Source organism: Rhodamnia argentea, chromosome 7 (assembly GCF_020921035.1).
Source record: "Rhodamnia argentea isolate NSW1041297 chromosome 7, ASM2092103v1, whole genome shotgun sequence".
Lineage (NCBI taxonomy): Eukaryota > Viridiplantae > Streptophyta > Magnoliopsida > Myrtales > Myrtaceae > Rhodamnia > Rhodamnia argentea.
The window spans coordinates 12274510-12292350 of record NC_063156.1 but is presented as its reverse complement, the minus strand read 5'-3'; the positions used below and the strand labels follow the sequence as shown (position 1 = coordinate 12292350).

General features: G+C 39.4%; 1 protein-coding gene and 1 non-coding gene across 4 annotated transcripts; both read right to left on the bottom strand.

Annotated features, from left to right (window-relative positions):
• Positions 1–141: 141 nt before the first annotated feature.
• TRNAR-CCU lies at positions 142–214 on the bottom strand. Its single transcript has one exon. It is a non-coding gene; the product is annotated as a tRNA-Arg (tRNA).
• Positions 215–1011: 797 nt separating this feature from the next.
• On the bottom strand, positions 1012–17370 carry LOC115741908 (ubiquitin C-terminal hydrolase 12-like). 3 transcript variants are annotated; one of them, XM_048281647.1, is made up of 32 exons: positions 17255–17370; positions 16850–16916; positions 16545–16695; positions 16278–16435; positions 14182–14447; positions 13887–14105; positions 13715–13823; positions 13487–13602; positions 12818–12916; positions 12060–12169; positions 11483–11557; positions 10876–10954; positions 10647–10793; positions 10468–10548; positions 10264–10383; positions 9524–9646; positions 8906–8983; positions 8694–8782; positions 8497–8605; positions 8154–8222; positions 7965–8072; positions 5171–5226; positions 4908–5085; positions 4716–4817; positions 4550–4621; positions 3882–3947; positions 3636–3701; positions 2667–2753; positions 2408–2524; positions 2225–2299; positions 2010–2087; positions 1012–1865 (listed from the first exon to the last, which is right to left on the bottom strand). In XM_048281647.1, exons 1-32 carry the CDS (start codon positions 17282–17284, stop codon positions 1824–1826), a joined length of 3342 nt encoding a protein of 1113 aa, XP_048137604.1. In that variant the 5' UTR covers positions 17285–17370; the 3' UTR covers positions 1012–1823. The 3 variants fall into 3 exon arrangements, with proteins under 3 accessions (XP_048137604.1, XP_030531793.1, XP_048137605.1); XM_030675933.2 differs by having other exon boundaries at positions 2408–2515; XM_048281648.1 differs by having other exon boundaries at positions 10647–10784.
• Positions 17371–17841: the final 471 nt, after the last annotated feature.

The window sequence follows — 17841 nt, the reverse complement described above, 5'->3', positions numbered from 1 at the left end:
AATAGAACTCTCGAGGTTGGTGCAGTTGATCAGGGAGTCACGGGATTTCCACTTCAGGAACTGAAGCGAGGTCGTATGTTCAAATCCTAGTCAAGTGACACAAAAAAAAAGAAGAAGAAGAAGAGGAGCCCAAAAACCAGACGCGCCAGGTAGGGGTCGAACCTACGACTTTCTGCTTAGGAAACAGACGCTCTATCCACTGAGCTACAGGCGCTTTACCGAGAATGTAGACCGAAATTTTTTATATATAGACACGTATCAATTTTAAAATGTTCATACTCTATAAGAATAAAATAGACACACTTTGTCAGCGAGTAAAAACTTCCGAAGTTCACCTTAACATTGTGTTTTCACTTTCACATTTCATGCGCGAATCACTAGGTTGGTCGGAACCCTCTAGCCCTTTTCCTTCCTCGAGGTGATTTTGAGAATGACCAACCGAGCAATCGGCGGTGCACATGGTTCACGACCTCCCTTCCATACCGTCGGATCTCATTGAATACTGCACTGCTAATTCGAGTCCACCACATCTTCTGAAAGTATATACCCACATATTCCGAGCAAGATCTAACAATCGTTCCTTCATTGGGAGTGCTTCTGGGTGGATTACAAGACCAGGAGAACGTCTACCGTCATCGACTAAAAATTTGATTTGGCTGCTTCTGCAAATGCTTGGTCCATTGGTTCATTTCCCTGTGCCTGTGCTCATTGGAAAGTTTTCAACTATCTCAACAAGAGTTACTGGGATACGAGGAGACATGATAAACTTTCTTTAGCTTACTTCGGATAACCCCAATTTCGAAAATGGACTAGAAAAAGCAAAGCATGAAAAACTTTTTCTTGACCTGACAAGTATCGACCATTTTCGAAGTAGCGAAAGCTAGATGGAAAAGACCACGCTCTCCAAATGAAATGCCTCGAACACAAAATGTCACCCAAGCAAATCGATTTGATGGGGGCTACTTTTTGGACAATTGTCAGATCAGAAATCCCGAAAAAAGAAGAAAAACATGAAAGATAAAAAGCATCAATGAACCAAAGGTACTTTACATTTGAAGAGGGACAAGTCACAAGTGACACCCTCTTTCTTTCATCTATTACAGCTACATATAGTTTCATGGCCCATGATGACGACGACAGGATACAAATTTCTGTCTGCTCCTTCAGGATGTCTTTTTACTGTGGATCGAACTGCCGATTCCTATTGTACTGGCGAAAATCCAGAAGCCAAGGAGCTCTAAAGAAAAAGGTTCCGACCTAAACAGAAGAAAACGAACACCATCGAAAAGCACACACTTCGATAAAACCTGTACAAGGCATCCTTAAACGAAACAAATGATCACTATAGTGGAAGAACAGAGCAATCAGGACTGCCATGCGGTGCAGCTCTTTCTACAAAACCCTAAATTGGGTACAACCAACCCCTTGAAATTTTGATGTCATCCCCCACTCTATTTAAAAACCGAACTACAAAAAGATCAAACGAAAATGGAAAAAGATAGTAAAATGGAACAATTCCCGCTCTAAACACCCTCATCCAAAATCTTATGCGCTGCTAAATTACAGACGTAGGAGGACAACAGACTGGGAAACAAGAAAATCCCTTAGAAAGAAAGAGGAAGAGCTCAAGCAGGGCATATGAAGAAGAGATCCCATTAACGAGTGGACACCCAACTTCCTCACCCGTGCTAAAGAATAATTTAGCCTACATGTACAATGCTGACCAAGGCCATCACTTAGATTCAACAAGCGTTCTCAACCTCCACATCATTATCATCAAGTAGTCCCTTAAACGGAAGGTCCTGTTAAATCCTCAGCTCTTCTTAGTTGTATATTTTAACAGGCTTCTCATGAGTGTGACGGTTCTGCAAATGGGAAATAAATCATGATGCCCAACATGGAAAGACAAGCAACCCACAGGAATTTTAACCAGGCATAAATTGGCTTACACAGGGATATCACCTCATCCACACAATTTTTAAAGCAAATGCGTTAAGTACAGAAATTACCTGATTCACCACATAGGACCTCTTGGGAGCATCAGAGTGCTCCAATCCAAGGTACTGTTCCCCATAAACTTCTCTCCTCTGTTGAAACATCCGATTCAGGTAGTGACAACAGGATATATCTATCATTTGTCATGGGTGATGTGTGTGTGCGCGCGCGCACGCGCGTGAGAGAGAGAGAGAGAGAGAGAGAGAGAGAGAGAGAGAGAGATATGCACCTGAAAACGATTTGATAAAATTTCAGAATCCTCAAGATACTCTGGGCGACCCAACGAAAGAAATGCAAACTTCCACTGTTTAAGCATTTTCACATTTTGTTTCAGTGTGTGGTATACATAAACACTATATACCACATAGGAACCTCTACCACAATAAAGAAGGCATAGAGACAAGATGGAGACCTTGGAGAATGCGTCATCTGGAACTTGCAGTTTCTTTTGTATGCGCATTTTCACTTCAGCTAATGTTTCGCCATCATGGATGACCAGCAAAAAGGGTTCCCCAAAGTTCTGCACTTGGTGATCAAAGCACACATTAGGAAGGGAAAAGAAACACAAAGACACCTGCTTAAAATTCTTACCAAATTAGGAGAGAAAAAATAAAGGGAAGAAAACTTAAACTTGAGCAAAAACAATTGTAGAACAATTGAATGTTCGATACCAGCTGATTTTGAGCAGTTTCCTTCGTGAAGTGGTAAACATGAATCAAGCGATCATGCGGCCCAAGGTCCTTCTCTTCTTCGGGAATCTGAGCAAATAAAAAATTTAAGTTTCAATAGCTACAACAACAAATATACATGACAAATATTAAACCGCGGTTAAAAAAAAAAGGACAAAGAAGACCCAAAGAAAAAAACAGGAAGGTTGCTATCTTCAAAAGAAAGAGAAAGATGGTCAGAAGAGCAACCACAAAACCCACCATAGATAAAGAAAACAAGAGCTCAGAGCAAGTAGTTCAGTGAATTATGTCATTGGCGGCACCCTGTAACATGCTTTCTCAAGATGTCCTTTCAGTTTGAAGTTCAAAACTACTTTCCTAATTCATTTGTCATTTTTCTGCACGTGTTACGATTGTTTAGGACCCATGGAATCTAGAAACGATATTTTCCATCAGGTTGGGGTTTCGAGTTTGCTCTATGCAAAGCACTCATCAGCTGTCATATGCTTCTTCAAAGTCACATAACTATGGGTCACGGAACATTCACTTACCAACAAAATTTCGTTCTTAGATCAGTTCTTGATATGAGAATTTTAGGCTACAATCTCGATAATTACTTTACATGAGGGCTGGTACAGTTTCATACAATTGAAATGACAAGAGGAAATATTGGTGAAAATATAATCTTCCTAATCAAGAGATCAATTCTCTTTGAATGACATCCATTTCCTTGTTCAAGTACCACCAGAAGCGAAGAAAGAAAAATGTCCTCCGTCATGGATCCTCCATTCTATGAGGTATTCACGATATCAATTAAGCAGGCTTAAACGTTTTTAAAATGATAAAAGTTTTGCCAGCCTGAAAAGAATACAAGAAACAAACCACCATCTTTACATCACTCAAGCAATTCAACCAAATTTAAGATGATGAAAAGATTGGAAGGAGCAAAAGAGAGTCCTATCGCATGCTCACCTCCTCAGCGCGCAATGTCCAGTACTGGTCATTTATATTCTCAATTTTCTCACTGGAAGGAAAGATCTGCACAGATATTTGGCATGTCAAGTGAATGGTTTTAAGTAGAATTTGACGTCTAAATCATCATCACAGTCAAACAATGGTTTGACATATAAACATTTCAAATACAATAGTTCGAGTGACCATGAAGAATGGAAACTGAACAATGAAAATAACTAAGGCGTCCACAGAAAATGCATTTACCTTATAGATCTTATGATAGAAGACTTCAAGAAGTCTAAGTTCTGCATCTGGACGAGACAAATCTACCTGATCAATAGAGGATACCCATTGAGTATATTCAGAAAGTTTGTTTGATCGATCGAGAGAGAGTTGCGAAACAATATAAGCAAGGCAGAGAGGAGGGCTCAAACAACTACTAATATATGCATATAAATATTTTAAGCAAGACTTTCCATTGCAGTACAGCGCTTCAAAAGACGAACAACCCTCACACTGAACTTGAAACAGCAACTTCTAAGCCTCTATAGAAAATAAAGATTGAAATTCAATTCTTTTCATGGTGAAAGTTTGGAAACGTCTCGGTGGCAAACTTTCATGGACAAAAAAAAAGTAAATTCTCCTCTAGCCGAAGATGGCTGAAATGATACAAGCAATTTGTTTAAAACAGCAAAATGTAACACAGAACTGTCAACTCGTAGACTGACATGAACCACTCCCTACATAATACAATAAACTAGCTATTCTTGGTACTTGTTTTTCAAGGTCAAGAGCTCAATAGGAAATAGCCAAAAAAAAAAAAAAAAATGGAGTGAGATTGACCAGATTATGTATATCTCCCCATGTATTCTCCGTCATTTTCCTAAATATTAGATTACTGGCGTACGTCAATGACAATCGATAACACTTGCCTTTGTCTTAAGTTCATTAATAACATCACCAACTGTGCTCTGCTTTGGAAGTCTAATATGATGAATTACAACCTGAAATGCATTCAAAAAATACATAAAGAGGCAAAAGTCAGAAATTCATGTACATAAGATTCCTGAAAGGTACAGAGAGAGAACTCAAATGCACCTCATCCTTTGAGGCATGATGAAACGCAACTTTCAAGTTCTTTAGACCTTGCAACTCTGGGAGAGGGATGTCCAGTACTTCGTAGTACAATATATCAGAGGTCTATAGCAGAGAGAAATATCAGTCAGCTCCTCTAGATGAATTATCAGAGGTCTAAAAGATCAAATGCTCATATAATCATGAAAACTCTACCTGGTTATAATGGACTAACATATCTGAAAGACGCTCTACCCCTCGAAACTTGATTGGTTGAGGCTTTGGTTGCTGAGAGTAGCAATTGTGAGATGTCAGCCTAATCTTTGATGGATCATCCAGCCCAACTTGTTGAGCCACTCTTTCCACCACTTCATCATAATTATGTAGTTTGGACCTTAAAGGCATACGCATAATTGATGAATATCATACACCCTCAAAAACCAAAAAGATAAAAACAAAAAGGTGTAAGCGGTACTCACAACTCTAGAATGAAATCGTCCTCCTTTGGTCTTTCCAATGATCGAAAATGAACAATCTACAAAACCATGTTCCATAGATAATTTAGACTGACAGAAACACAAGAAAACATAGACATAAAAATTTCAAGCATGGTGCACTAAAGCCATTTCCAGTGTTTATATTAAACGCCAAGAAACATGAAAGAAATAAAGGCACATTTTATCTCTTCCTAAAAGAGCGGAGATGTACAACATTGACAATTAAACTTTATTCCTCTAAGGTGGGCCTGATATATGAATCTTTTCATGCCATGGTGCTCTATTATGCACAGTCTTCAGTAAGTACCCTATATCTTTCTATGTCATCTCCTTCCACATCATTTTGGGTCTGTTGGCCTTATAATGTGGGCTTCATCTGATAATCACAATTTCTCACTGGAGCATTCAAAAGCACAGTTCCATGTCAGAATACTTCAGACGAGTTCTCATCTCATCCTTGGTTGAGGCTGCACACACTTTTCCCCAAATAGATTCAAATCATTTATAACTTTCCTTAAATGCCCACAATAATCAACAAAGCATTCTTACATCCAATACACTCATTTTGAGCGTGTGTTGGTACTTGACTAACAACTTTATTAGAAATTTCACTTAAGCTTAAATGGCAATCAATGGTTGTGTAAAACAACAAACACACTAGTCTACTTTCTCCATCCCACTTGTATTTTGTGGGTAAGATCTATCCTACATGGTGACGTTCGGCCTGCTGCCCCTATCAAAGTTACACTCTATAGTCCAAGGAAAATGACACTAGAAGTGCCATTAATTTAGTACGACACTCGGTTTAGTGTCAACTTTTTGCCAGATCACTTAAGTGCCACATCGGAGAAAAAACGATCACTTGAGTACGTCTAGCGACAAATTCCAGCCAAAAGTTCTATGTGGCATTTGCAATTAAATATTTATTCCAAACGTGGCTTTTTTAATGAATTATATATGATTAGGAGGCTTTTTGATGAAAAAGAAAAGCCGATTTGGAAACGCCAGCCACTCTCTTTTCTTTTTAACCAATTGATGTCGTTCGAAGCAAGCACTTCCCCATCATTGACCCATCTATCTTCCCTATCGCCACCATTTTTGTCTCCTCCAGTTTTCCCTCGCTCAACTTCATCTCCTTTCGTGCATCACAGGCATGACACCCCTTCTCACCACTCAGCCCTCTTTCAGCTCCAACACTACCTCCGGTGGGCCTCCAAGAGAGTTGGCAACCATTGTCCTTGTCGATGGAGAGCTATGCCCAAGAGGCTCTATTTTTTGCCTCGCCGTCTCCAGCGCTCAAGAACTCACTCTTGTCATTCAAGCCCTAATTTGTTCCTTCCTGGAGCCTCCAAACATTAACCTCGATTCCAACAATGGCTGTAGAAGCTCCAGTTTCGCCTAGTGTCAGTGGCGAAGAAGAGGAACCAAGAGGTCATATTTTTGAAGCTTTTGTTTGCGCTCTTCAAGAAGCTCGCTATTCTCGTCCGAGCCTTCACTTATCCATTCTTGAAACACAAAATTGAGCTGCTTGTTCTGCTCCCAGTCTCCATTGCAAGATTAATCTCAAAATTTTGGGTCCAAATTGCCAAATTTTGAATTAGAGTTGAAGAAGAGGGGATCTGGTCGATTTGGCCGAATTAGGGTAATAAATTAGGGCAAACCATGCTAAACGACGTCGCTTGGGCACAGAGGCTGAGTCAAGTAGCCAGCAAGGCACTTCAACCCAAAAAAATGATGAAATATTGCGATGTCAGATTTCCGGCGTCACAAATCGGATTTGGCACTAAGTGATCGCCTTTTTTCAAAAGGGGCATTTAAGAGATTCGGAAAAAAGTGTTTTGGCACTAAAGTGAGCGCTGTATGAAATTTTTTGCGCTTTGTGGTTTCCTTCTCACCTGTAGTCAATATGCCATTTTTCTGGACTGACTTAACCCAAAAACCTTAGATTTCAATGTTTCCCATTACAATGTAAGCTTTTCACTACTGGTTGATTTTTAGCTTTCATCTATAAACATCATCTGCAAAATGCACATGCCAAGGATATCACCTTAAATATCCCAATTAACTTGAGAACCAAAGGATAAGGAGTAAAAGCAGAAAAACTTGGATCATCCTAGGTCATAGGAAAAACCTTGGTTTCTCTTTAATGTATCCTTACCAAACTCACAGCTCCATCATGCATTATTATTGTACGTAGGCAACATGTACTCCTTTCTTCTCTAGAACTCTCCAAAAAATTTCCCTTGAAACCTGTCATATTTTCTCCTAATTTATGACAATGATGAATAAATCCCTTCGCCCATCCTTATGCCATTTCATCAGGGAAATGCCTTCAAAAAACTCTCAAGTAGTATCACTCCCCCCCCCAACACACCCCCCAAAACCCAAAAAAAAAAAAAAATTCTCAAGTAGAATGATCCAATGTTAAGGGAAGTCATGGATGATGATATGGCTCTTTCCTTCGCGGCAACAAGTCCATTAACAACATCATTAACAGAGTCTCCTTATGACAATGAACTAGTCCCTGTGAGTTCTGGCATAATGAGACTGCTTTGAATGATGTTTCTTAATCCTGAGGTTATTGTGTTTATCTTAATACATCAGTTTCTGCACGTCATATGGCCAAAACAAAGTCCAGCAAAGAGAGCAGGAAGGAAAGAGGAGCTCAACTACATGCTGAAGGCAAAGAAACACACCTCCAGACACCAGATTCACAAGTAAAGAAGAAACTCACAAAACTCAGTAATAATAGTAAACAAATGAGCACTGATGGTACCTGGCGGTTATGAACATACTCCAAGTAAGAAGGGACATCTGGATAACGAAATTCATCTTCATTGTCTATTCGAGCTTTTTGAAAGCAAATGATGTCCCCATCTTCAATCTGAGAAGAGAAATAGAATGCTCATTCAAAGAAAATGTGCGAAAAGTGAGCTTGAACAAGACGCAATAAGCCAATTCATACCTGACTCAGTCGAAATGGTGTCTTCTTGTCAAGATGCTCACACATGACACAAGGCTCAAACTTTATCTCCTGGGGAAAACACCAACATGAAATGAGGGCTTAAATTTACTTTCCCAAGGATTGTGACAGACCTTACACGGTAGAAACTATAAAGACTTCCATCTTTTACCCCAAAAACTAGATTTTAAAAGTGGAGAGTAAAAGCTTCTGGTTGTGCTTTTTGCAAAAACAGTTCGCAATTTGACATCTGCAAATACTTGAATGAAATTGAACTATCTGGTCCTCAAGGAAGTACGTTCAAATGCAGGCTTTTTGGCAAGGGAAGGGAAGGGAAGGAACAAACCTCAAATAGTTCTAATTCTTCATCTTGATTGAAGCCTGCCATCTCATTTAATTTTGGCAAAATTTCAATAGGTCTGCCATGACTCTTCACAAAGAACCTACCTACATATCTGGTATCATGATGGTAATCCTCATGTAAGATGAAGAAAAAAGGTGCCAAGAAAACAGGAAAATTTTATTTACAGAAATGCAAACTACCGCAGTTCTCCTTTCTCAGGGTTGTAAAATTTGAAGAATAGCAAGATATCTTCTTTAGATTTTTCAGGCGGTGAAACAGGAACCTGATCCTGCAATATCATGCACTGTCATTTAGACCATAGCAAAAGCTACAAAGATATGGTATCTTTGAAAGCCGCTCAGAATCACATGCAAACACAAATAATGCATGACCAATGACTATAAACCATTACCAGCCCAAGCTCAACTTCCAAGAACAGCTTTAATTCTGCATTGTACGCCTTGCTTGACATCTCCCGTAACTGTCCGACCTATGTCAAGTTATAACAAATTTTAGATGATCAAACATACATGAGAAGAGGACAGCTCCCGTAACTGTCCAGCCTATGTAAAGGTTATAACAAATTTTAGATGATCAAATATACATGAGAAGCAATTACATATTCTACATACTCCAGTTTGTCCTCATTCTTATGATGAGCCTAAGCCGATTAAACAAAAATCAAAGACGACAGCAGTTTCCCTTACACCACCATCACTAACAGCCTAACAAGTAAAATATCCGTTGAAGACTTCAAGTGCATGACAAGACCTGCCTACTTAGCATCCCAATTTCCACACAAACAAGGTAAAGGCCATGAAGTAATATTTGATACTGTAAAACAGAGTTTAGAGAGGACTCATAACTTCCATTGAGTAAAGTGACCTAAATGAGCAGATTTTACATGTATGTGGCTTTGCTTGATTCTATAAATAAACTTTGACATACTTAGAAAAAAAAAGAACCTCCCCAATCACATAAATTAAATCATGGAATTGGAGAATGGGATTCAGCATTAAAATGTTATTACTGGTAGTGCTTCCTCTTGGGGTATAAGAGGCCGATTTGGACGGTAAGTATGGTTTTGCCTCTTTGCCCATAACCAGAAACGTTGACACTGCACAGGTACACCGAACTCTCTTGCAACTTCCTCCTGTGAGTTACCAGAAAATCAGTTAAATGCATCAATCGACATATCTGACAATACATAAATAGGATACAAATGACACAGCAACGTCCACATAGCTGACCCACTAAACAAAAATCTTAGTTGTCTTTTGTGGCGTATTTAAATTGGCATAAAGCATTATCATGATATAGCTACTATCCCTGGACCAAAATCAGAAGACACCAAGTTAGGAGTCGGATATTCTAAAAGGTCATTGAAGATTGGTTAATTAACAAGGTCATAAATATTTTCAGCTATTCAGAGATATCTTATGGTAAATTGAAGAGACAAAATACAAAATTACAATGGAAAGTTAACCCCAATAAAAAAAGAAAACGATAAAGTATCACACACAGAAATTCTTTCAACAGCAGATGACAGCCAAGATGGAATCCTGAATCAGTACAAAGACAAGAAAAGTGCCAAAAACAAGGCTAGATTAGAGAAAAATTGAAGCCGGAGTTGAACACTTATATACTAGGGTTTGTAGAAACCGACAATCTGTATTGAATCAGCAATATGATAAAGAGACTTAAAGACCTTTATACTAGGGTGAAGCTTGAATTGCTCATTAGATAAAGTAATGAAAAGTGTAAAGACACCTTGAAAAGAGTAAACGGTATTTGTTTCTGAATGCGAAAACTTCGGACTTTGTCATGGTCCACAAGATCGAAGTATATATCTTTTCCAATCTGCTCAACAAGATCCTCCTCTCGTGCTACCTAGCATAATAGGCTGTTGCGTTAGATATAATACTAACAGAAGGCCTATGATGCTTCTGAGTAAACACCACGACAACTATATACCTTTATTATAGTATAAAGATGCGCTTGTGCCTTGTACTTTCTCTTTTCTTCCTTCTCTTCTTGTTCCTTCTTCAACCTCATCTAAAGACAACAAGAACATAAGTCCAACCCATATACGTCACCAGCTACATGGATACATAAGGGCAGCTGGAGTAGGATTCATGAAGAAAGAACTTTACCCTCAAATGTTCTGCAATATCCTTCTCATCAACGTGACAAATTATTTTGTCCTTGTCACTGTCACGTATATACACAAGCATGTATGCATTTGAGTATTTTGTAAATTTGAAAGGAGTGTTGTTAAAACCAGGATTGGTCTGCGGCAACTGAAAGAAAACAAATAAGAATCAAGTAAGCTCATCACAAGTCAGGCAGAGAATCAATTTGAGAATCATTGTAATATATCACCTCCTCCTCTCCCCCATACTGTTCTTCCAAAGCCCTCTTTGTATCTTCTTTTGTCACCCTTTCATCATCAAATTTAAACCTGAAAGTGGGAGTCTCAAAGGATGTGCTACTGATCACAACAAAAGTACCAAACTAACAAACCAATCACCTATACATGCATGCAAAGCCTTGTGTCCATCAGAGTCAAGGAACAAAATATATCCTCAATTATTATGGGCTTTTCTTAGCAATCACTTACGAGGAAAATTAAAACGAAGGCAAGAAATCAAAGATGGAACATGCTATAATGTAGAGCAAATACTACAGATAAAGTTGCGGTAAGTAAAATCATCAACCTTATTGCAAAGCCAAGTTCACAAATCAGTACAGGCAAATGCAACAGTGTGCATGTTCTATTGGGTACTCTTCACCAATATAAAGCAGATTAACTTCAAGGTTGTGGTGACAACTATAAAAAAATTAATAATTGTTTAGGGAAAAAAGAAGTCATGGCAATAAAGATTCACCAGTGGAGAAACATTGAATTTAAACAAGATAATCACAAGAAGAGCTAGATTCTGTTGTAGAGAGAGAGAGAGAGAGAGTATGCACAGGGAAGAACACATACCATTGATCAGAGAGTGTGGGCCTGATAAAGGCATAATAATGACCGCCGTGAATGCCACCACTATGAACCAAGACACTGCCCAAAAAAGATTACATGTGCAGGATAAGCGCATTCCCCGATATGACATCAAACTTCAACACATGTCAAGAGATATATACACTGCCACATGCAAAACCATACATGAAAGCTTCACCTCCAACCCCCCAACAAAAAACATCTCCTATAAGTGGTCATTTTGGCCAAAGAAAAAAAAAGAGAAAGAAAAGAAAAGAAAACCCAGAAAAATGGCTTAAACGAGTGCATTGTAATAAAACAACTAGTATGATAAAAAAAATGAATGCAAATATTCAGTATAATATACAAGCAGAATTGAACACACTAATATAAAGTGTGCGGCTATGAGCTCAAATGGAGAATAACCACGAACAACATCACTCGGATTTGATGTTTCTAGGAGGCTTTTTTCTCCCTTGTTATGTGTAGCATGGGGGGGTGGGATGAAGAGAGGTTCATTAAGCAGGGGGGAAATGGCAGCCAAGAAACAAGCCATTGTGCAATTAGGATGCAAAGGCCAAACCTGTGAAGAGAATAAAGGTTGCGTACACTCCTATCTGCATCTGGTGACAAATATTTTCCATTGTCTCTGTCTAAGTCCAGCTGAAGAGGGAACTCATAGCGATCATTTATCTGGGTAAACAAAATTTGTTAGTAAATGAGGAGAGCATGAGACTGAACTGCTACCATTTCACAACAAAGAACAAGACCGACCCAATGGATCTCAATGTCGAACAACAAAAGAACCGAAGATCCTCGCAGAGTAACACATCCGCAAATTGGAACTTTACCCCAAGTGTCAGAAATAAAAAGGAGAAGGAGAATGCAAGGAATTCTTTCCACAAATCTGGTTAATGCCAAATCAAAATCATTTTAAATCAGCAAATCTATAGGAACTTGTCTTATAAGGAAAAAGTTAAAGAGTGCCTCTAAAGCACTGACTAAGAGTCATTAATTTGCTTTGGAAATATGACCACTTATTTGAAGCATGTCACTTTTTTGGACTACGTTCTTTTTCAACTTCCCAAGATGTGTTGATAGGCATTATTACTAATTTTAGAAGTCTTGACAAGTGCTGTTGGGCCACTTGCTAACAAGACCCTACATTAAATGTTATCTTTAATCATTAGACACAGTATAGCACGTCGGAAGAGAACAATCAGATTAGGTGCAACTAATCACAGTTCCTCAACATAACCTCCACAGGATTCAAAATTTCAAATCATGAAATTCCATCCATTCTGTCAAATACCAAAATCCTGTATAGAACTTTACACTTACCTTAACCATAGTATCTCGGATAAAATCATATTCAAACCGCTTAAGGTGAAGTTGCAGAACTGGCGGGAAGTCTATAAACAGGACGCCCTTCTTTGCATCCTGACATGACAAAAACAAGAGTTTCAAAAACACACAACGATAATGATCCTTCAATTTATCGACCATTGATTTGTTTACAAGAAAGCGTACAGTTCAATAGCCTTTCTGCTGTTTCCAAGAAAAGTGCTAAACAAGAACATGGAGAAGTAAGAAAAATAACTTTAGCACATTTCTTTCACTCTAGAGCATGGAGATTTCACTGTTCAGATGGTCAGTCCAAAACCTATTAAGTGGTGACCAAGGGGAATAAACTCTGTATCAAGAAAAAAACTAATCCGATGGTAACTGATAAAATTAGCCTATTAGAATGATAAAAAAAAAGTTGAGCTGTCTCCAGTAGTGAAACTCAGAATACAATAGTCGAAATTGGTATACCATGCACAACTATTTAGCAGGATCCATATGACTCTGAAATGCCAGTAGACAAAGAAGCAACCTTTTGGCTTAATATCTCATTGGCAACAGAGGAGAAAGAAAACAATATCAACTATTTCATATCAAGTATCTTGTGGCCCAGTTCCTTAGATACAAGACAACTATCTAATGATATCTACAAAAATGTTTACTAACCTGCAAACCATGATCCTCAGCTTGGTATTTGTTGTCACCTTCAAGACGTTCAACTTCTACATATTTGTCAAAAGAAGCATAAACATCCCGGCACCCTTTAACATCAAGCTGTAGATCTGCCATATAAACATAGACTTCAAAACCCTCTATCTTTACAACAACATTATCATGAAAATGCGAACAGGGAAACAACCAGATGAAATCTCAAACTTTTGGCATGAACATTACCGTAAAACGATTCCTTTCTGGTTGATTTATAGTCTACATTGATGCACGCAATATAATTCATATGATGACCCTCAAATAATTGCTGTATTGTGCCCTCTACCACAGTTCCCTGGATCCATAAAGCACAACTTATAGATTGAATATGAAAAGTTTAAGCTATGACCTCCTATACCTTCATTTTATCCTCAAGCTTTTCACTCAAGACTCTATTCAGTTCTTGAACATCATGTTGCATAAATGAATCATAAGTATCCCATCCAAATGATCTTGTCAGCTCTTTTGTTGTGACACTGCTATCATAGTATTGCAGCTTATAGAACAAACTCTGAAGAGCCAAAGGAATGCTTCCAGAAGGCATGTCATTCTCAGTTGTTGGCATATGGTATACAGCCTGAAATATACAAAATCAAGATGCATTACCATATTATCACTCACATTCAAAAATTGAGTAATGGAAGAGTTCTGACCTTTCTAAAGTATGGTATATGGTACAAAGTCTGCAACAAAGAGTTCATATAACAGGTGGCTCCTTGGTTCTTAAGTCCCACATAACCAGTCTCCTTTTTTGAGTCATATGACCAGTAATCCAGAATCTTGCGCACAGCAACCTCAGCTTCCACGAAAACTGTATCATTTACCATATATCCTCTACCAGGATCATATAGCTCGCCAAGAGGCATGAAGGATGTAAAACCCCAGTCACTCTCTCTCACATTGAACTGATGTTGTGTATCTGAGGAATTTACAAACATTATTTCGAAGGTAACAAGAATTACTTAAGTAAAATGAGAGTGACGATGAGTAATGTCTAAACCAAGATAACCAGATGCAGTGAGCCAAACTAATTGAAGGCATGGCATATACAGGTGAATTTTTAAAATTGGAGAAGCTTAGCCTAGGCAGAACCAAGTAAGCTGATTTGCCCCTAAGTAACAGCTTTGCACCCTAAGAGCACTCTTATTATTTCCACAATAGAGATGCTATATCATAATTAAGCACAGTATTAAGCCACGGGGCATGCTGTAGGACTGGTCACCTCTTATAAGCTGAACAAGTTTGCAAACATTGGCCTGAGACGAGCCACAGAACAATTACATATGCAGTAGCAACTATATCGTTCAGTGTGCGTTCAACAAAATGATGAAGTTTTTCAGGTGAAACAATGCAGCTAGAACAGGAAGATCTCCAAAAAATAAGGGACAAATGGCTAAGGAGAGCTCTCCAATTCAATCATGCACACTAGTTTGATGATGTCCTTTGGACAAAATGCGACCAAGCAAATGCTACAAATCAAGGCAAACAAGAAATACCTCATCCTAGATGAAGACAGATGATCCTAAGGAAAATCTAGTGAATAATCAAACAACTTCCCCTCCCCCAAACCCCAAAAAAAAAAAAAATTCTCAAGCACCAAAAGAAAAATGGTCGTTATTTGAGGGACGGGTGTTGAAGATGAGATGAGAAATATTCCCCTCACTTCAATATAAATGTTTATAGGCCAAACAAGGCAAATGATACCCAAACATTTTAATTTTGTTGCTCTCGGTATTAATGACATTGAAATAAAAGCCATGATTGTAGGATACCTATACCTTCAGCCAAGATATTTAGGATCACAAGCCAAACACAGAAAGTGGCCAGTCAACAAGCAAAATACACTAAATAGCTAATTGAAGCAAAGCAACTAAGAAGCCACTTAATTGTATCAAACGTTTTCTCTGCAAGAGATGCAATAATTGAAGCAAACTACCACTTCAAGCAACACAACATAACTTCAACCCAGTTGCAGTCTAGAAACCAACTCTAAGAACTTCCTCTTCCACAAAGGCCTCCCCAACTATTCTGTCAAGCTGAACTGCATGGTTTTCAACTTCAGTCTTCAAGACCGTCTTTCGCGGCAAAGGGTCCATTAGTAATTTTCTATGGCCTGTTTTTATTTTACCCATTTTGTTGGGAAAAAAATATTAGCTGTTGACTAGGACAATTGGTTTGCCCTTCAATGAGCACAGGCCATTTTGTGACAGAACTTTGTACTCCCCCTCCATGCCCAAAAGCTTGCAACTTCTGCCTCTGGAGTACCTTTTTCCACCTTGCTGATCTCTGTTGCTTGCTTTCATATCAATGAGCAAGGGCCATATTGTGACAGAACTCTCGCTCTCTCCCCCCAACCCCCTCTTTCTTTTCATGGACCTCTCTGTCTCTCCTCACCTCCCCCCCAGTTCCTCACGTGCAGGATTTCCATTTTATCGTAAGGAGGGTTAGACTTTAAAGTTCCTCCTACTAGGGGAGATCAGGTAAGCTTTCCCTCCTAGACTAAGCAAGATGAGCACTACCAGATTCATGAATTTTATTCTGCTGCTCCACACACGAATTAAAATTTTGATAAGGCAAGAAGACATGCCAGCAGGCTACCTATCTATTCTCCTGCCAGCCAATATGAAACCACAAGCCAAAAATGACTTTTCAATACTATCAATTTAGAAAGCATAAGTAATTAAACAGCCACTTTCTCATACCGGCATTTGCTTGGCAAACCATATGATTCTATCTGACAGTTACTTACCCTTTCTTATTGTATACTTGTTATTGATCTGATTCACCACAGCCAAACTGAAGTGGGCGTATCTGCTCCATCCATACGGCAGTGTTGCTGCATCTGCTACATCTAAATACATAGATAAGTGGTCCACATTGTTTCCTTTCGGGAAAATAAGTATCCGCCTGTGGAGAGCAACCTAGTTAGTGCAAAGTACCAATCACCACTAAGCATCGTGTCAAAATCATAAATCACGGCGCACCCGGACATTTTCAATGAGGAGAAGTCAATTACCATTTGTAACCACCCACAACAAAAACATCGGAATAATGCTTTCTCATATTCAACCTCGGGAAGTTTTCAATTTTCCAAGTGAATTTCACTGAAGGAGGATCCTCCAGTTGCTGATTCTCCACCACGCCAGTAGGATCCACTTGCGCCACGCCTAGACACTCCAAAACCAATCACCCCATTACCAAACTGGAATAGCAGTATCACACGTGATTTCCCTCTCTACTGCCAGCCGTGCAGTATCGAGAAACCAGAAAGCACTACGGATTCAAGAGAGCTAAGAGAAGAGAAGCAGCAAAAAACGCTACCTTCCATGGGCTGAGGGCCCTCGACGACCAAATCCGAATTCGGGACCAGCATTTCTTCGTCCTCTTGCTGTGACAACGCAGAGCAATCAGTGTCGAAAGCAGTTAGCTTCCTCCAAATACAATCTAATCAAAACCCTAGGAAATCGCCGGACTGGATAGATTGGCGCAACTGAAGCTCTAATCCAGAAAGCCTCCAACGTCAAAAAGACAAGACGCCCATCAATCCTTTAACAAAAGAGGAACTCAAATTCTACGAATCACAGAGCGAAATGACCAGTATCGAAGAACCAGCAGCAGTGACAAGAAGAGATAGAAATCACGGCGGCCATCAACGTGTAAATTACTGTCTAATATTAGCACACAGGGGAGAGAGAGAGAGGGGGGGGGAGGGGGAGCGGTAATTACATCCAACGGCGGAGGAGTCATCATAGTCATGGATGGCGAGCTCGTGATCGATCAACTAGTTGAGAAGCGATTACAGAGAGAGAAGATGGAAAGGAGGAGGAAGGAGAGAGTCGCGGAAGAGCTGTGGCCCGAGAGTTGGGTTTTCTGCGAAGGAGGACACGAGGGAGATTTTGCAGAAAGGCGAAGGGCAAGAGCGTAATTGCGCAGAGCGCAGAGCGCAGGGGGCGAATGACGGGCTGACACCTGGACAACAGCGGGGTGGGGCCGGGAGTGGATGACGTGGAGGATGCACGGGCGTCACGTGCGCGGCGACTCTCCAGTCTCCGAGTGGGTTAAAACAAGAATCCTAGTACTTCCCCGGATACTCGTCTGACGCCTCCGCCTCCCTTTTCTTTTCAACGGAAGGACCAAAGCATCTTTGAATTATTGGTATGACGTTCCATTACGTGTTGCCTGGCACGGCAATTGAAAATATTATAGAGAATTTTTTTTTTTTTTTAAGTTTTAACAAAATTAGAGTCTAAAAAGAAGAAAGAAAGATCTAGCATTAAGGTCCAAGGAAGAGTAGCTATGTAGAAGCGCCTCCC

Coding starts and splice junctions, on each gene's coding strand:
- LOC115741908 (XM_048281647.1), bottom strand. CDS start 17,284: ATGACTATGATGACTCCTCCGCCGTTGGAT. Junction 14,448..16,277: donor CAAGTATACAATAAGAAAGG/GTAAGTAACTGT, acceptor TAAATTCCTCAG/ATACACAACATCAGTTCAAT. Junction 10,955..11,482: donor CCCACACTCTCTGATCAATG/GTATGTGTTCTT, acceptor TCCCACTTTCAG/GTTTAAATTTGATGATGAAA.